Source organism: Semicossyphus pulcher, unplaced genomic scaffold (assembly GCF_022749685.1).
Source record: "Semicossyphus pulcher isolate SPU_LCO1_2020_fin unplaced genomic scaffold, fSemPul1.0.p SCAF_12, whole genome shotgun sequence".
In the NCBI taxonomy this organism is placed as follows: Eukaryota; Metazoa; Chordata; class Actinopteri; order Labriformes; family Labridae; genus Semicossyphus; species Semicossyphus pulcher.
In genome coordinates, this window is record NW_027211626.1 from 10,378,540 (window position 1) to 10,399,465 (window position 20,926).

Consider the following 20,926-nt stretch of genomic DNA (forward strand, 5'->3'; position numbering starts at 1 on the left):
TTGCAAGCACTTTTTTTTCATCACTAATAGTAACTGTTTGTCCACACATCAGGTTTTCTTGCTGCAAACCCTTTCTGGCATATGCCGAGACTGCGTATCACATATAATGCATTTATTACATTTAGCTAACTATTTCAACTGTTTATCCGATACTTATTAGCTATTACAACTATGAATTCATACTGATAACTATTTAAACTGCTGCTTGACCACCTACTTTTTAGAATGACACCACAAGAGCAACCTTATACAAATAGCTTTGGACCCTCTTTCTTCATTTTTAATCCATCCAATTTGCTTCTAAATTTACACAATACACAGATGTTTGACATGATATCAGTAGCCAAAACCATTTACGGTACTTAATGTCAAATAGCAGAGTCGCTGCATGCCACATTAGCAGCCATTGGTTGTTCTAGAAAATGACTCAAAGGTGCTTAAACCCACCAAATGTTAAAATTAGTTGTGATTGGCCTGAACCAAGGCTAGTTGGTTGGACATCTGTCTGAACGGGAGGGGTAGAAGAGAAAAAACCCCCCACTAAAACTCGAGCTATGAAAAATTACTGGTTCGCTGGTTAATTTCTTTTACATGATTATCAAAACTGTTTATTTACTATTTGTATGTATCTATTTCAAATGTTTAATCTATTTAGTTAATTCATTACAATAAAGGGCGCCGTGACATTTCATTTTAAGTGTGTCATGTGGCCGTCCTGAAAGTTTATATTGGCTTACACAGTTTGGCTTCCGCGTCAATATGGCGCACTTCCGGTGAGCTTGTTTAGCGATACTGAAGATACATTAACATCAAACTGGACACAAGCAATATTTTCAGGTATGTTTACAGACTTCTGCAACTTCCTAGCTAAATAGCTAACTAGCGTTTGAAGATGTACACGTTTCTCGTGTGGATGTTTGTTTGGTGTTTTTATTGTTTTGAAGAGGGTAGAAAACCAATGTGGGTTTTTTCTTGTGTTGCATAGCAGCAGGCTGTTGCCTAGCTCATGTGGCCAGAGATTGTGGCCGTCTGCGTCCGCTGACGTCACTGCTGAATGCAAGATTTGATTGGCTGTATCCGCATACGGAACAGAAATGTCTCCTTTTATGTTTTCCGATTTTTTTTTCCAAGGACAACTCGGGACAAGTGATTTATGCAATTTAGTTTTAGTTGTACTCCGCCTGCGGCATGTTGAGTAACAATGCCACCACTGTTTATAAAAGTAAGAGGAGAAAAGAGTTATTATCTGCTGAATAACTTACAAATACAGAAGGCACATAATATACAGTATAAATACATGATGACTGGTACTGTAAAGCCTCTAAGACATTTTGCATTAAAGGCTTTCTGCCTTTGAATAAGCAAAAGATCTCAATATTGAACGTGTTTATATCTGGTATAAACTCACATCTGCGTATATGCAATGCAGCTGAAGTGTTTGACCAGCTGGATGCTGTTAGGCAAATAAATTAGATCACACTTGGTTGCTTCGCATCTCTTTCATTTCGTACCCACAGCAGTAAGCCAGATATCTGTGCAATTCACTTTGATAGGCCTCCTCCTCCGACAGCTTATGCTTCTGGAAAAACCCGCACATTTGACTTTGGTTTAGATGGCTTTCATTTTGTGGTCGCTGGGCTGCTTAATTTAGCATCAAGTGACAAAGCAAAAGTTTGGGTTACAAGTGTGGAGTAGTTTCAGTCTATAATATTGTCGCCTTCAGTTGTAATCAGAGAAACACCATATCAAAAATCTGATGTGGTTTTCTAGTGTCAGACACTGCATATTGCTGATTTATTGGATTTGGAGCCTGAAATATAATAAGATTTACAGCCCACAGGAATCTGATGTGAAATATGTCCATCCCACTGGCTGTTTCCTCTACTGGGATCTCTACGCTCATACAACACTCAGTGGCTTGGAACTAAGTTATGGGTGCACGTCCATCATCTTTATAACATGTTTGTCTGCTGGCTGTGTGTAAGTGTTTCTGCATTTGCTTTGCATGTTGTACTCATGTGAAAAAAAGATGTTTCCATGTGCCAGAAATATGATGAAGTAACCTACAGGAGTAATAAATATGAAGATGTGCAGCTGAGATACAGACACGCCGGCAGGCTTATGACTCCAGTGAGGGTTTGGGTCAGTGTGTCAGAGGTAGTTGTACTGTGTGGTAAAAATTGAAACGTAATGTATTGTAAATTAGGACGTGGAAGTTATTAATCATAGTGTAAAATCTGAGCACATATAGAGTATATGTGATTTAAAGCTGAAAAATTGAAATAAGAAGGAGACCGAGTATTTCAAAGGGGAAAAGGGAGACACGTTTTAAAATATGAATACTAAGTGTGACACAATAGTAGGATAAAAACTTACCAAGGCTAGAAAGTTTTTATGCGTATTGTTTTTCACCTAGTTAAAGGTTTAAACTCAAATTTTTAGCACTAGTATGAGTATGAAGTAATCACTTCCCAGTCTATTTTCATGATCCTTTATAAAATATAGAGCTTGATTGGATATTGAACAGGTGCTTGAACGGTGCATCCTGCAAAAAAACAGTCTATCTCCTACTACATTTGCCAGTGGTTTTCTCTATTGTCTGCACTGTTCAGTTGGTGCTGTAGCTGTTTCTTGCCTCTGGAGGGCAGCAGCACTCAGCATCTCATTGCAAGTTGAGCTCAGCATCCCAGTAACCTTCACCTCTGTTTCCATCAACACAGTAATGAGATCTTGTAGGGGTGAGATCCCTCAACTGATGTTTTAGACTACGAACAAAGTTGTACTTTTTAATATAATTGCACTTCTCCTCTCAGCCTGTCTCTCGATAGTGAAAGTCTGACTGAGGAAAAGATTTTACATCACACTGAACATCAAAAGCTTAAAGTCTTAACCGCAACAGAGGAACAATTCTTCAAAAAATCCACTTCTGACTGTGTGATGCCTGGTTAAAATTCGAAATCGATAGCGTCTGGCTTTTTGGAATACAAATTTGATACCTTAATTGACAGGGTGTGTTTGACCAAACGGCTGTCTGGAAGAGATACCACAACACAGCTCAAACAAGTCTTCCAAGCCCTTAAGCCTTCAGAAGGCCCGCAGTCAGGTTCACTGAGAGGTCTGAGTGGAAAGTCTGTGTGTACACAGACAGCAGTGAGATATACTGTATTCATGTCACCGTCACAGACCCTGGCTGTGTATTTCCCTCTCACCTCTCTGAACACTTGGCTATGAACGGCCGCCACTGCAGCCTGTTTCATGTCTGGACGTCATGGGCTGTATCTGAGAGCAGCATTAAACAGTGCTGCATTAGAGCCAGGCCTGCAGGGTAGTAAATAACAGATGATGTTCACTCTGGCCAGGTCTACATACCACCACTCTAAACAGTTTCTCTGTGAGTTATAGCTGTTTACTAAAAGCCCTTGCCTTTGTTATTCATATACTATATGGCAGGGTGTTAGTCAAGTATACTACTGTGTTGAGTGATTGTGGTGGACGTTAAGCATCTGAACGATTGCTGCTTTTTTGTTCTCTAACTGTTGCACTATTTGAATTTTCTCCTCTAAGAGGTTGCATAAACCATTTGTGTAATGTACGTTCAGGGAAAAGGTAATGGCACTAATGCTCTCTCATTCCCCATCCTTTGTGCCAGATTGACTTCAGTTTCCTGCTGTGCATAAAACATAATAAGGACTGTAGCTGTGAAATGGAAATGGTCAGTTTTAACTTTTTATTGCAGTTCGAGTCAATTGAATGAAACAAAATAGGAAAAAGGATTCTTCTAGAGTAGAGCTGTACGGGTGTAAAATAACTCTTTAAAATATAGAATATAAGAAATAATAATAATGGGTACAAAGACAGTGATTCAGACTTAAACTTTATTTAACAAACTGAACAGAATTAAACCACTGTAAGAATTTGAACAACTGATGGAGGTACCAAACCCAGGAAACCAAAGTCATGAGTTGATTTTCTTCCAAAATAAACTGCTTCCACCTCCAGCGGCTGGTTTAGTTTAGTTTTAACTGCAAATATTTTGTCACATTTGAAAAACAGGCCCTCAGAGTTACAACCATGGGAACTACTAACACCTGCTTGACAAATTCATGAGCCTACAGAATTTAATTTTGACCAAGTAAGACAAACATAATTAAACTAATAGGTATGATAACTTTACACAGTTTATTCCCTTGTACATTACAACATTTTAGTACATGGCTTTATAGCAGTTTGACATCTGGAGTAGTATGGTTTATCGCTTTCTGGCTGAGAATTGGATAGAAAGACTGATACTGCTCTCATATTTGTCCAGTAAGTGGCTACAGCTAGCAGACTGCTAGCTTAGCAGAAACTGAAAACTGGGATGCGGCTAGCTTCTGTTCAAAGGTATCAATCTGCCTCAGTTACTCCCAGTATTTACGGCATTATGTTCTACATCATAAAGACCATGTAAAAAACAAAGACAATTCACTGCTTTAGCTGTTTGCTGGGACTCAAGAGACTCAAGGAAGCTACGTTAGATTGTGAGCTTTGGAGGTGCTTGTAGGTCGATTTCTTTACCTTTTTAGACAGAGCCATAAGCCGTTAGTTGGCTGGTAGCTATATATGCTATATAAGATATAGAGTGGCAGTGGTGGAAGATGTAAAGTTCTTAAAATAACCTTTACCTGTAGTTTTGGCCGGATGTTGTTAACATTGAACTTTTTAAGTTGATGTGGCTAACTGGTTAGCAAACAGTTTCTTATTGAGACAGCTAGCAGTTGCAGAGCAACATTAGCATTCATTTGGAGTCATGTTCTTCTACCTGATGAATATAAGCACAATATTTACTCTCTTTAAGCTCTGTTTTTGAATTCCTGAGGGAAATGTCTCTTATTGGTTAAATACTCTAGTATGTTAGCTTGATGCTAATTGTTTGTCGTTTTGTGTTGAGGCTAGCTGATTCAGGGGAGAACTCTCTGTAGACTCATCCCTTTCACATTGCCACACTGTTTTCAAATTGTTTTTGATACATTATAATAACATTTCATCACATTTATATACATTATAATTAACATTATAAAAATATCTACCACTTTTAGTTAAAGCAGTTTGCTAATACCATCATTTCAAAATACAGCCTGCACCCAAAAACGTAAAAGTACACAAAGAAAATGAACAAAATGTATCAAACAATAAAGTACTCCCATCAGAAAAATGTGTTGTATCATTGTTATTAATTTATACAATATTGTAAGAATTATTATTGGTGCATTTGAATATAAGCAGCATTACAATTAAAAGTTACATTCTCTCCTCTCCAACCATTAATCAAGCATATTTCCCAAAATGTGACACTATTCCTTTAAGATAAAATCAGCTGACGGATCCTCAGCGCCTTTAGGGGAATAAAGTTTTCTAAAACCTTATACTAAACAACAATAGAATAAAGAATATTACTTTTTGGACACTATAGCTATACATATAAAACAAACAGTGATAATTCTTTATAGTAGCATTGACAAAATAAATAAACCTCATAATGTACAGTTAATATTACACTGATCAATACCATTTGTCTATCAAAAAATCTTTCAAAATGTAATATTCTTAGTCATATTTGGTCGGAGGAAAAACGAAAACAGGGAGAAATTTAAAGGCTGAGCAAACAAAATTCCAGTATTATGCGATGCAGAGGGGACAAGGCGGTACTTAAATATTTAATCTTAGCAGTGAATAAATTCACATATTGATATTAAGCACGCTAAAAAAAATGTTTGTTTCATCATCAAAAAAGACAGCTTTGTGATGGTAGGTTGTGTGGTTACACCTGCTCACATCACAACCACATGAGAGTGACTTTTACATGAATATGAACTTCAATGTTCCTCCTGGTTTCACAGTGAGGAGCCAGAGTTTGTCCAGACTTCTCTTTTTTAAAGGCACACAAGAAACCATTACTGTGACTCAAAAGTTGTACAACATAACTGTTAATTTTCGCTCCACAGTGGCGAGATGACAAGCTTCAACACCTTGGAAAAACAACAAATCAGCACTTACTACTTTACAGATTACTGAGTAATGTTCAGCAAGGCCAAAATAACACCTGAAAATAGCTTCTTAACAAGTCAAAAGCAGTACATAATGCATGAGATTAGTCAACTGAAAATGTCCTTGGAGTATGCTTTTACTGACGGAGAGCAGCACTCAGAAACTGATATGCAAATGAAATTCTCACAATGTCCCACAATAACAAGCTACATCCTTGTCACTGAATGCGCACACGTTATTTTTTTTCCACTTTGTACTGAAATACATCATCACTGAAAGCAAAGAGTAATTTAATGTACAGATGAAAGAGACGCGTGTAACCTGAAGAGGCTGAGCCCTCTTTAACTTTGTTTTTCACGGGTTTCCTGCAACAACGAAGAAGTTGATTTCGTATCCTTATGTGCTTTTTCAGCATTTCAAAAATACTCCTTTGCCCACCAATGTTTATCCGAATGATTTCTGTCCAATTACAGCACACTGAGCAGCCAGAGATGGCCGGGACGCCTGCCAAGAATCGGGACATGCAAACCATGCAAGTCCCACATTTTACAGGCTTTCATACAAACTTCTGATGTATCTGGTGTGCATGAGTGAGCCAACGCTTTCTTTGTTTGAAACAATGTGCAGACTCACAGCACCATCTTCATCCCTAACATATGACATCCTCTCTCCGACCTCGTCCCTCGCTCCCTCATCACTGATTCACATGCTCATTCACTGCGAGCGTGACCTTCTATGGTGACAACACTTTTTTCACCTTTCGCACAATCTCGCCCTTACTAAAGTTCACAGGACTACCACAGCAGGCAGCGAGTTATCCGAGAAAACACTTCATTTATTACACATTCTTTAAGGTTTTCGTTACCCTTTAACTTTGAGGTTTTATTTGCAGGAGGGGAATTCTCTCTGCATTAAAAGTGGCTTATTTTAGAAGTGCTGCGAAGTTTTGAAACTTTGTTTTCCTTTTACTCGCCCTCTGGAAACATTCATAAAAACTTAAAACTAAATTATCTTGTCTTAACTTTCTCTCAGATGTCGGGAGACTGAGAGAATTTATTCTTACACTTTTGACCCAGTAATCTCTGGCAAGCAGCGGAGGAGCAGCTAGTGAAACCACATATTGGTTGTTTCTGTTTTAGCTTTGAACAACTTTACTTCTTCTAAGACAAGCTAACAATGGCAACTAAAAACCTCCCATTCTATATGAGCCATCGGGGCTGATAAAACATTGCTTCTATTGGCAAAACAAATTTCGATCTTCACTTGTGTGGAGGTCAACTGGTGAGCTCTGGCTGGCGAAGCTGCCGCCTCAACCAATTGGCAAGAAGTATAAATGGTTGACCCCACTTGGCTCTTCCCATGTTCAGCACGACAAGATAGAAGTTTGCTTTGGCAGACGGTGGTCATTCGCACGAGTGACCATGGCTTTACTCTGCAGGAAGTAGGTCGGATGCCTCTTCAGATTACTCTCTCTTCGACAGACACAAATCAGAGTCACTGGACAATACTACAGTAGGTCAAAGTGTGATGTGTTTGGTCCTTTCTACAAATACTGCAGTTCCAATTTTTTTGATTTCTGTTGATCACACAGCATTTTTGATTTCATTGCTGGGTCAAAGAAAGGAATCAACGTGAGCTTTCCAAGGATGCGCTTTAGACATAACCTAGATAAAATAAATGACGGCGTTAAAGTCCTGCTGTAGAGTACCTGAGCCAGACGGCACACAAAAACAAGCGGAGCCTTCACTTGTGCTGTGTCTTTCTTTAAAAAGTCTTACATGGCTTTGACAACCTGTTGAGCTTAACCTGACATTGCGACTTGTTGTCGAGCACAATCCTACGTGCTCCGGTAGGTCTTGATGATGTCTTTGATTGTCCTCCTGCAGATGGGGCAGCACGCATTGGCCATCTTCTTAAGCTTGAGGCCGCAGGTGTAGCAGAGACACATGTGTCCACAGGCGTAGAGGACGGTGTCCACCACGTTCTCGTAGCAGATGGTGCACTCGTCACTCCAAGAGCCAGAGCAGGACTGAAAGGTCGGGGAGTCTGGCTGGCTGGAGAATGGAGAGCTTGGGGTAGTACCTGAGGTGACAGAGAAAAACATTAGAGATCTGTGTGGGAGAGAAAAAACTAAATTGCAGAGAAATAGTAGTTCAGAGGATCAGGCAGGGCACTGGTACTGTCAAATGTGACACGCTCACAGCTACAACTTTACGTAGGGATAATTGTGTTCTAGTTCCCGCTCCTTCTGCCGCCATTATCTGCCAGAACTCTTCCTGTCATACTGCCTGCAGCTCGAGACTGCAGTGATGTCAGAGATCCCTGCTTCACATCACCAAGGTAAATATTTGCTTCATGTGCAAACACACGTATTGTGAGTTGACGTCTTGCTGTGTGTTCAGTCAGTATTTGTGTTCTTCTGGCTGGTTTAATGCTCTCCTGCATGTCTGCACTTTAATCAAGTTCATAAACAAGCAAATTGAACAACAACAGAGACAAAAAATCCCCTAAATCTGGACAGGAAATACATGACATACATAATACTTGAATTGGAGACAATGACCTCTCATGACAAGAGAAACAGAAACTACTTAAGGCTACAAAGCTCTTGAGTATCTTTCTATCAGATCAATGAAATCTGATCACTGAGACAATAACAATACCCTGGGAGAACCACTGGGGTAGAAAGATGAAGAAAGATAGAGGATTGGAACAGGAACTCTTGGACAAACCTGTAGAGGAAGAAAAGGCGGTGTTGTAGTTGGCGTTGAGGCTTGAATTGAGGTTGATGTTCATGTTGAGGTTGGGCTCCGAGTTCCTGCTGCAAAACATTGTGGGGGTGTTGGGCGTGCAGGATGGGGAGCTGGGGACCGACGGGCCTCGAAGGTCCATATGCAGAGATGAGCCTGAAGGTACAGAAGAAACACAAAATAATAAGATACGAATGGATTATCTATGGAGGTAGAAATGTTCCCAATACTGATTCTGGTACCTAGACTGGGGTACAATACTCGGTACCCCTCCAATACCAGTGTGATAAAAAATATACATAATAGGGATGCACGATATTGGATTTTTTGCCGATATCCGATATGCCGATATTTTACAACTCATTTAGCTGATTACCGATACTGATACCAATATTTTTTCCCCACACACCTAATTGCAGAGATAATCAACTCTCTTCTGTATTGGAATTAGCGAACAGTATGATGGTGATACTCTTATCACATTTGTTACAACGGTCGGGGTGACGGGTCTTGAGACGGTTAATCAAGTTTGTAGTGTTGAAAGACTTTGCCTTGGCTCCTCCTCGCATCACCGAAGCGGAGCAGTCATTGCAAATAGCAGCTTTGCTTTTTATTTCGGACACATTGAAAAACTTCCACACCACGGACATTTTGGCTTCTAACTCTCTCATGCTGCAGGTAGACACGCGTGACGTCATCACGCTGCGCCGCGCAGGTCTTCTTCACGCCGGGGGCAGGCATTTAATCAAGTATGCAGCAGCCCATTATTTTATCAGTTAATAATATCGGAGGATATCGGCGTGTTGGATATCCATTTTTAAGCCAATATCGGCCGATACCGATATCGTGCCGATAATATCGTGCATCCCGAATACATAATATTGGTGGATTGGCTTTGATTAACATTACATTCTCTGTAAGCACTTTCCTCGCATGATAATTACCTGAAACCAGTTGGTATGTTTGGTGGTCGTACCAGATACTGCATTTTATGGTAATTCTGAGGTTGGGGATTACATTACAGCAGAGTAAGATACTCCTGTGTTCAAATGAGCCAAATGAAAAGCTTCAGTAACTGGGACTCCAATGTTTCCATCATTCACACTGTGCATCTTTTTTAGGTTGTCCAGAGCTGATAATCAGTGAGAGGATGTCTTGTTGCATCTCTCCTACTGTCTCAGTCTGTCACTCTCTCTCTCTCATATTCATTTTTCTATCACCCAGCAGATGACTTGTGCGTCCGCAGCGTCTGTGTGTGGGTGAGCGAGAGTGAGTCAAGAGCCTATGAGTTGGTGGAGTCTCATCGGAGCCACCAAACACCCCCCCACCCCCTCTTCATTTTGCTGAGCCCCTGATCCCTCTGGGTAGGGTACGAAACGCTTCCACGGACTATCTGTTGTCGGTCCCGTGTTATCCGTCCCCATCTGCACCCCATGACCATCGGCTCTGGCATCGGTTTTCATTTTGGCAGCTCACTGAGAATACCGACCCCAATTCCACAGACGAATTCTGATCTAGTCCGTCTGGCAGGCGCATGACATTGTTGTTTACACATTGTCCTTCAACTGACCATGGCAAAAATACACCACACTGTCAGACTGGCAGCTTAGTTGGAACAACGAACTATTTCATGTGTCAAATGCCCCAATTTGTAGTTCCCAATCTTTGATTAGCCAAGAACAGCAGATGGTGTAAAATTGCGGGAAATAATTTAATACTGTTTAAAACAAGAAAAAGACACATTTATGTGGTCTGTCAATCAAACAAAAAATGTACAGTTTGTTGCATAACTCAAGCTACATGCTGTGAAACATCGCTCTGAATTTTGATGCCTTTGTCTAACTCCAACCACGGTAGTCTCAGTTTCAGACTACGTAAACACAACAGTAGCTTTTTAGTCATGCAACAAGCAGTTTGCTACTAAAAAGATCAACAGTGGTACAAAAAGCCTCTAATAACACAGGACCTGTGGTAGCCCATACAAAAACCTTTCCATAATTAGTTTGCTTTTAAGGTTGGCGCTGGGCTCAATTTGTTTGTAGCACTTTGCTGAGACATGCTTTTCCCAGAGTCATCTATTCATTTATTCTTTAAATTATCATATTTTATAGTGATACAGAGGCATATATGCATATAGTAGCTTTTACTCTGCCTTCTATTCCCTACTTAGCGTGAGCTATGTGGCAGCTTGGCTGTTAGCAAATGTCTTGGCCATCTCTAATAAGGAAGAATGGATAACCTTCATGTCTATTCATGTAGCCTTTCATCAAGGGGACCTTTCATCTTCCCTTGTATTATGAATTTACTGCTGGCTGTGCGACCAGGAATGAGTATGTGAATGTGTTTAGCTATGCAGGCAGTACAGGAGGCTTATTTGTAGTGGAGCATGTTTATGGGGGCTTTCAACACTTGTTTATCAGATATTGAAATCTCAGCCACACCCTATCAGGCTATTTCTTTTTCTGTTGCTGTTTGAAAGAAGTTTGGCTTTGAACCAGCATGATTTTTTGGCAAGAAAGGAAAAAACACCTCACTAAAAACACCTTCCAAGCTGATATGGCAAACTTGTTCTCAACTTGCTTGTTTTCACATCCAGCAGATATAGAGCAACATCAGCATTCAATTTTATAAGAAATATTCACTCTTTTTAGCTCTGTCTTGTCTTTACAAGCTCCTGAGGGAATGGCAGCTAGCTTACGCACTATGTGCGCAAGCTAGTAGCTACAGTAACTTGGTCTTTGGGCTTTTTCACTGAGAACAGCTGCCTAATTGAACCTTAAAGTCGTGCAAACAGGACATGCAGGCGGGACATATCAAAGAGGGATTTGATCAGGTCAGCAGATCAGTTATTGTAAGTCGTCCCAAAGACGAAGAGGAAGTCGAGAGGGGACCAAGCGTTTTCAGTTGCTGACCCAAAACTCTGGAATGAGTTGCCCTTGCACATTAGGCAGGTCGACTCACTTCCTGTTTTTAAATCCTCTCTTAAAACACATTTTTTCTCTTTGGCTTTTAACTGAATTGAGATGCTGGCTTTTATTGTCTTCTATTGTTTTAACTGTTTTGTGTTTTTATGTGTGTGTACAGCACTTTGGCAAACTCTGTTGTTTTAAAGTGCTCTATAAATAAAGTTGAGTTGAGTTGAGTTGATTTGATCGTTGAGAAGTGGGCGTTGACAGATGTTCTCCACAGCGCAGTAGCTAGCTAACTGACCGAGCGTTCTTGGTGCTCTGCGGCTAAATGTTGCAGATTGATTGGTTGAAATTGTTTGGTGCTAACTTACGTAAGCACGCGTGAAATGTAGTTTTACCGCAAGAAAAAATGATCGGATTTTGATATAAGAATACGAAGAAATGGATTTTCTGTATTTATTTTGGCCTATATTGTCAAATAGATGCACAATATTAATGGGGGTGTGATCTAAAAGGATTAAAATGACATTTTTCATTTCACCTCGACTTTAAATGAAAGTGGGGAGACTGAACCACAATACAGAGGCTAAAAACTAGAGCCTGACTTTTATATTGGTAGCCGATATGGGCCTATCACAGCTATATCTGTATCAGCATAGGCCTGTATGTTTTCCGATATGTGCAGATATAAAAACTTTTTTAAAGAACAGATAATGCAGAAAACTATTTTTGGGTTGATAAAGAATTAGTCATCACAGTTTCTCCAGCAGAGCATGCTTCGACTTCATACACAATGTCTGACATATTCAAATAATGTTATCCATTGAAGAAAGCAGCTTTCCCAATAATCTAGCATAGGGATATCCGTGCACAAGCCACATAAAAAAATGTTTTGATTTCAGTCCAAAAATGATGTAATGGCTGATTTTTTCTCCTCTGAAATGACGACCTGTATCAGTCTAAAACAACTCGTAGGAGCCATGCTCTGAAAAAACCTGAAACAATCAGTTAAAAGATGCCAGAAACGCTCTACAGAGCTAAAAGAGATGCAGAGGCAGGTGGTAATTATCCGTAGGGTTGTGAGCAAGAGCGACCCCTGTAACATCTATTAATAATTTCATCAATATTTAATCTAAAAGTATTGATTATAGCAGCTTTAAGGATAGAGCTAGGCGCATACAGAAACCACAGATGTTAACCTACCTACACCTGTAATAAGGATATTCACTGATGACTGTAGACCACTAATGATTCCAAATATCCAACATGAAATTATAAAACCATGGTTTCTAGGATAACACGGACAAAATGACCATGTGAGAGCAACAGACTCCCATCTGTTCCACTTCACAGACTCAACAACACCAAGCCTTGACAAACTGTCACTCGCCTCAGTGGCTAGATGTTTCCATGGCAACTTGTGGCGTGTGGCTGCAGCGAGTGGGTGAGCGGGGACGTCACAAATGCACTCCCCACAGCTGGAGTGGGTAATGACTCGGAGAACGCTCATACCCCCAAAGAATCAGCGGGGAGCAGGGGGGTTTAAGTAAGAAAATGCACGGGGAAAAGAGAAAGAGATGAAGTACAGAAAGCGATTGGAGGACCAGTGTTAGGGGAATAGGCTGTGGGTGGAAAACGCAGCATCTCTAACCTCCATGCAATTACATTTTAATAATGCATATGGAGGGATTCATAAGGAGCTATCACAGCCCCTCTCCTGATACATAATGCTGGCTGCTGGGAGCCCACGCAAGACAGAAATAACCTCCTCAGCCGTGGTGTGACTGACTACATGAAAGAGAGGAAAAATGGAAATTGTTCTCCATAAATGAATTAGAGGAGAGAATTAGAAATATCAACAAAGTCTACAAAAACAAAGCATTCTGATTATTTGTGACATTTCTAAGAAACTCTGCAAGAACAGAATAATTATCAATCCAGCCAGAAGCAAACACTGTTGTGAAATGTTTGTTTTCAAAGAATCAAGATGAATGTTTTTATCTGCAACAAATCAAACACATTCGCTTTTGTGCTTGCTGCACTCTGCAGTATTTCACAGTAACATCAAAATATATACTATCCAAGCAATGCTAGAGCTATAAAATATAGAAATTTAAGTGAAGGACCCTTAAAACTGCGCAAGTCATGCTGAATATTTTAAGTTTAAACTGGGTTTCAACAAAATGTGGGAAAGCTCAACTACAGATGTATGCGGTGCCATATTCCACCTAAAGTGTGTCTCAAGTTGCTGCAAACTTAACGAAAACTGAATGTCCCGATGACAAGAACCCACTCTTCACCAAAACACAGAGCTTTGGAAGAACACAAACCTCGATTCAAACTAGACACAAGGGACATTTCTCCAAACATCATCAAAAGCATATTTTCAGCCTGCGCTCATCACCACAGCATTTGCATGGTACGTTAGCATGTTTGGTTTCACTTTCTCCGTCAAAATCCACCCTGAAATTCTTCCGGAGAGGAAAATTACACCAAAACTTGCAACCGCTGCCTGTCATCAAACCACCATTTTGCACAGCTCCTGAACCTGTTCGCCATTAAATGTTCCAATTCTGTTCAATTTGAGTCCGACTGCGAGCCAGAATCTGAACACCAGGCGTGATTAACTTCAGGGTTCCTTCAGGTAAAGCTGCCGTATCGTCGTGTGAAATCTGCTGAAATCAGACAGAAATTCTGTTCAACCGCAGATACAAAGTTAACATTCATATGCAAACTGTGGGGGCAGAATGTAAATTCCCCAGCGATATATGAGTTGATAAAAAGTCGGAGCGGCCCAGACAGAAAGTATTTCATGACTCGGCTGAGTGGGAATTCAGCCTCCAAAGGTCTTTCAAAGATCGCAGACTGCATTAACTTCTGAATGGAAAGTTACTGAGTACATCCTGTTAAGATCTGTGGAACATGTTCCAGTTTCTTGAACCACAATTTGATTAAATATTCAAACTTTTGCTAACAAAAATGCTAATAAGGGACTGGTGATGTGTGTAGGTACATTTCCTTTTCAACAGAGGCTTCTCCTTTGTTTAAGCAAACAGTACAACTTATATTTAACAAAACCATTGTTGGTTTTAAATGTTGAACAGTATGTTTGCTCAAAGGGACTGTGACTTTGCAGGTAGATGCCCCAGAATTCTTATTAAAAGCAGGTTCTTGGCTTAAATCTCAGTTTGGCTCTTTGACTTGGAGATGAGGATTTCCCTCCAGAGTCCAAGAACATTTGGAACATCACACCTGAATTTTAATATGAATAGGAAGGCACTGAAATTAATGACATTTTGCAGATTCTGTTACAGGCCTAGCTGTTTTTACAAGAAGAGACACTATCGCTGTTCTTACTCTCTCAGAAAAGTTTTTCCTGACTGTTGTTTGAAAAAAGTGTGTGATTGGCATTTCAGATCATAAAGTTGCTTTTAATGCAGTTTACATACAGAATGCAAAAAAAGGTGATTGACTAACCTAAGATCCTGAGTTGTGTGACGGTGCCGTGCAGACCGTAGAACATCCAGAGCGGCCTGGAGTTATCGACACACAGCTGCATCCCTGCACTGACGCCGTTATGGCTCATCATAACCTCCCCTTCTGCATTCACCACAAAGCCCAAGATGTCCCCACTGTGGAGTGGCATCCCCACCCGACACACGGCCCAGAATTCCTTGCGGTCAACCAGGGACTCTGGGTTTGATGGGAGGTCACTCTGCCTCAGGGTGGCCGGGTCACATGATGTCACACCATAAGATAGACACCCTGGCCGTGTGGCGCCCGCTTTTACTTTCACAAACACCGTCTCTGAGCAGCGCATCGGGCGGCTGGTGAACACCAGGGTCCTCTCGTCACCGCGGTGATCCAGCCGTGCAACCGTGTGCTTATCCAGCGCCGTGACATGGACGCCGTGCACCGAGTGGAAGTGCAGATCAGTGTCCAAATGGCTGGGCAGCAGCGAGCACTGCTGGGAATTCTGAGAGTTTTGGGGCACATGGCAGGAGGTGGAGCTTAAGGGTTGTAGCCGATCCTCTTCCTCGTCATCTTCCTCCAGATGCGCCTCCTGCTGCTGCAGGCTGAGGTCACACAGGCTGATGGAGAGACGAGGGTCATCACTGTTTCGCTGAATGGAGGCCCTGTGGGCGGCAGCAAAAGAATGAGGACGCAGGCAGTCCAGCGGGACCATCTCACTGTCTGTGGAGGAAAACACAGAGGAGAGTTATATAACCAGCTGTTTGTGATGTTTTAAAGTGAGCATTCAGTCTGAATCAACCCACACTGTCTTTTACCTGCTTTCTCAGTCTTTATTCACACTGTGGCTCATACAGTCACTGTTACAGTCTTTGCAAGCGGTGAAAACAAAATTATATTTATGTAGCCACTTCATATTCTGCATATTTACATGTATAACACAGATTTGTTTTACATTCACTGTCTGTGCACTGCACATTCATTATACCCGTCACTGTAAACAAATGGTAGCTTCCGGCTTCTCTGCTTTATAACTAATTCATCTAATGCACTCTCTGCACTGAGGCTTGGAGTCCAACAATATGAACAAATGCATCAATGTTTACATGTCTGGAACCATATCAGGCCTTTAAGTGGGGGCATACTGTAGCTGCAGGCCAGAAAGAGGAAAAGAGACATAACAGCTTTATGTAACGTGAAGAGATAAAAGATGCACATGAAGCTGCTGCAAAACAGTAAAGCTCAGCCGTGTTTGAGCCTCCCACTCTGTCTTTAGCTCAGAGTCCTTTGATAATGAGCCACATTAACTTATTCCTTATTCTTATTTCTACTTTTAAATCTTCTTAAGAGTGCCACCACAATCAAGGCCTAAGGTGTAAAAATGCAGACGTATTATAAGCTACTGAATGCAGAGGATGGATGTTTAAAAGGCTGCTCTTTAATTAACCAGCTTCCTTCAGTCTATGTCAAGGACTTTAACTGTATGTATAGTATACAAGTCTCACGTAGCTGTAATGAGCTGCCACGAGTCCAAGGTGTTTACATAACAGACTGTCTCAGCAGCAGTAATTTGATGTTCTGTATTCTACTCTGTATTCTGTTCACATTTTCAGTTATGTGCCGGATGGTAAAAGCAGCTGATTTTCCAATCAATGAAAGGGAAAGACATTTAAAAAAGGTATCACATGTCTCTCCGGGCTATGTAACCCCCTCACAAATAGCCTTCGCTATGCTAATTCTGCTCACTGTAAAAAAGAAGCCACATGGGCACATCGTTGCAAAAAAGTAAACAGACAGAGCGTGTGTCTTTCCATGCACATGGTCGGTACAAACGGATCCACATCCTGGCACGCTTAGGGACACGCTGCCAAATTTAACACGGGCTAAAATTAGCCTGATTGGACATTTGAGCGGAGCGGGGACGAGTGACATGATGGCTGAGTCGTGTGGCTCTTAGCCTCGATCTGCTCCGGGCTTCCCCTGTGGGAGGTGGATGGAGCAGGGGAGTGGGACAGAGGAGGAGAGGATGAAATGTGAGGGAGGGGTGGACACTTGAGAGAAAGGGCATACCTCACCCGCTCCTCTTTATCACACAGAGACAGCACATCTCCGGCCAGCCACTGATAAACTGCTTGAACTTAATTACTTCCTCAGTCAAGAGTGTCCACAACCAAGCATGAGGCTCTTATTATTAGCAGCCTTATCATCTTCAAGGCTAAGTTAGCCGACTTTGGGATACAGGAGATAATTTCTACTCTTGCTAAAATGGCGTCCTGTGGTTCTCAGTTTCTGTTTTTGAGAGGGCACGAGCAGTCAGAACAAATCGTGGGGAGAATGGTAACATTATAAGTACGTTTCCCCTTAAGAACGCTGTAAAAAGAGATGAAAGACAACAAAAAATAAAGGATAACGACCGGAGCTAAATAAATATGTATGACCTCTCCCGGGGTTTGGTCTCAAAGGATTCTGGGATGCAAAAGCACACAAACACCAGACAAATATGAAAGGCATCCAGTCAAACAGTGAGATTATACACAGTTTGAAACACACAATGGCCAATGTTTATCGCCTGTGTCCTATGATGAACATGTGTTTATGTGTGTACAGTTACATTCACAGGGGGGGTAAAGAACAGTTCTCATAACAACACACATAGCAGGGACATGGCTGAAATAGTCCCAGTAAACCTGTCAACACTTTCTGTATGTTATACAACAGTGATTCCCCACCAGGGTATCTGTATAGCACAGGGTACTTCTGTAGCCGTCAGGGGTTATTTGTAAAGATTGTGAGCTGAACTAGAGTGAAAATAATGGAGATAATTGAAATAATATATCCACCCTCACCTAATTATGACGTGATCAACTGTAATTAAACAGTTAGCAAGTGAGCACAGAAAATGAAGCAGTCATAGAAACATTGTTTAACTAGCTAGAAGTAAAATATTATTGGGTCTAAATGATTAAAATAATTAGTAATGGATTATTGTTGAAAATATGAGTTAGAATTACTGGCTAAAGCTAAAAATGGCTGTGTTAGAAGGCAAGCTAAAAGTAATGGCTAACCAGTTAGATTAGCTAAAATACAGTTAGATTAGCTACAGTGATGGCTTAATAATAGAAATAGCTACATAGCGAGCTAAAAATGCTATAACAGTTTATTTAAAAAGTCAAATTAAAAGGTGCGTCAAAATGATTTAAATCCCTTGTCATGAAAGGTAGCTAAAGTAAAGGCTTAGAAATAGAAATAGCTAAAATAGATGGTAAAATCATTGAAATCGCCAAAAGTAGCCTAATGGAAGAGAGCTCCAAGTAGCATAATAGCTTACTGTTAAAAGGAGCTAAAAGTCATGGCTAAATAGGCGTTATTGTTAGGTTAAAGTATGTTGAAACAATTTTGGCTTAATAGTTGTGGTCGCTAAAAATAATGGCTAACTGGTTGAGATAGCTAAAGTGGTTGCTAAATGTTATTAGCTAAGGCTAATGGCTTAATGGCTAAAATGCCCAGCTGTACAAACACAAACTGAAGTAAAACTGATGTGATGTGAACAATGTTGGTTTGATTGTATGAAAAATACTGTAAGACAAATAATTCATGGATCTCCAGTTAATTATATTTGAATGAGCACATTTGGTACAAAAAGCATTGGTAACAGAAGACTGAGCGGAGCCAGGCTGTGGGGGTAGCTCTGAGAAGAAAAAAAAATGTTGGTAACACTGACCTAAATTGCTCCGACAGCAGACATAAAACTGCAAACAATCCTTTTTATCCTTTTGCTGGGTGTAAACACTATTCATTATTACTGCTGATACAGAGCCAAGTCTTCCTTTTAAACTGCTTACCCATTTAAATATGACTCACACACAGGCAGGTACAGTCTTGTTCTGTTCTCTTTATGGTTTTACACACGGTACACTGCAGCTGAGTCCAACACGCCTCTCAAGAGTGTCTGAACATTTGGCGATGATCCAATGGGTGAACAAAAAGCACGTCTTGGTCATAATGTCGATAACTTTAACGCAAACCCTGAATTACTTTTTTCAGTCATGAAAACAATACCGACATGATTAAGTGCATGGCTGAAATCGTCCTAGTAACATGAAGTGGTCTTTGGACAGCTCCATCTACTCAATCAGAGAAAAGCTCTTTTTAAATAGAGGAACACATACCAGACGGACACTCTTCAGGAAGGTCAATGAATGACCTCTTGGCTTTGGCTTTTCATTAAACATCGTAGCTTCGAGGGGGGAAAAAATCTTGTCTTTGTGAAGTAAGAACACACCCAAACAAACACCTCTGGAAAATCCCTTCACCTGTTTCAGTGGCAGACACTTTTAAAGCACAATCCAGTTAAACCAGTTCCTGCAAAGTAAACCTGATATTGGCAAAGAGGGTTGTCCGGTAACTGAAAAACTGGCAGCCGGTTTGACTGTGAACACTTGCTGTAATGACGGCTGATGTTTTGCAGTTAAGAAATCCGTTGAAGATGTATAACTGCCAAAACAAACAGAGCGACTCCACCTAATGAAATGTACTTTAGAGAGGCCCTCGTGTGTTACAGTACAATGCTAAAATGTCCATCAAAATCATTCATTAATGGGGGATTTGCTACGTTATTTCTTTTTTAGTCGTGAACAGTGAGACAATGGCACGGTACTGAGTAGACACTGGAGGGTTCACTTTATTCCTTGGCCCAGTGGAACAGGATTAGGAGGCTTTTGGGGGTTTTAGCGAAGCTGCAACCTTTATACAAGGTCAGTGGCACCAATTGTGTGCGTGTGGGTATAGTGTGTGTTTGGGCATTTGCTCTGAGTATGCATGCCTAGGGGGCCTATCCAGGGCTCTGTCTAGAATGAGTGAGTGAAGTCATCTGTCATGAGAAAGGAGGTTGGAAGGCGGAGTGGGTCTGTCCCAAAAAAGGAGGGACAGAGGGCTTTCAAGGGCTATCAAAAAAAAGAAGATGCACCAAGGGAAAATCTGCATTGATGAGCTTTTAAGGAGTGGTATCCCGGTCGAGATAGTGGCACGGTTATATGAGTGTAACGGAGGGACAGGAGGGGCTAAAAAGGCTGAGAGAGGGCTTACAGTTTGAGTATGTGAGATGCCATGTGCAATAGGATCCTGGCACATATGTGGCGTTTTAGAGAGATCAAGTCGAGTCTTTGGTTTGGTGCCAGATGTTTCTGAGTTTTGGATCGGGATCGTGGAAAGAAAATGGCACATGCAGAGGTGACAAATGGCAGCCGTGAAAACTAGCTCTTCAGCTCTTCAGCTTTTCAGAGGTGTCACACGGACTCAGTGTTTCCAAGGCCGGTTAAAAGCCTCTTCTGTACTAACCAAAGTGTCTCCACATGCATCAAACACTACGCACCGTTAACACAGCCGTGCTTTGAAGGTAACAACCCTTTTAACCACTCTTTCGGATCATCTTAAAAGTTGAAAGCATGTCCGCTGGTTGACGAGATCACTTCGGTGTTTTGATATGATCTCAAACACATTTCTCCAATTATAAATTCATCTCATTGTTTGGACAAAACAATGTCAAGAGAGCCTCTATGAAAATGACACAGATGTTAGCATTTGCACACTAACACACAGAAAATTCAGTACAAATATTCTGGTCTTCGCTGGGACCAGACTTCAGTCATCTGAAAGTAATTAGCCTCCTCTCTGAAGGATTCCCCCCGCACAGGCCAGCTCCCAGGATCCAAACCTGACAGGCTCCATTACGATTCCTATTTTGATTTCTCCGCAAATCTGTTCGATTCC

The 20,926-nt window shown here is 41.0% G+C and overlaps 1 protein-coding gene across 1 annotated transcript in view; it reads right to left on the minus strand.

Annotated features, from left to right (window-relative positions):
• Positions 1-3,861: 3,861 nt before the first annotated feature.
• neurl1ab (neuralized E3 ubiquitin protein ligase 1Ab) overlaps positions 3,862-20,926 on the minus strand; it is a 32,822-nt gene continuing 15,757 nt past the window's right edge. Inside the window, exons 4-6 of the mRNA XM_069658877.1 lie at positions 15,164-15,880; positions 8,760-8,933; positions 3,862-8,109 (exon numbers count right to left, since the gene is read on the minus strand). Coding sequence (XP_069514978.1) covers positions 7,865-8,109; positions 8,760-8,933; positions 15,164-15,880 — 1,136 coding nt within the window. The 3' untranslated portion in view covers positions 3,862-7,864. The remainder of the gene's footprint in view (positions 8,110-8,759; positions 8,934-15,163; positions 15,881-20,926) is intronic.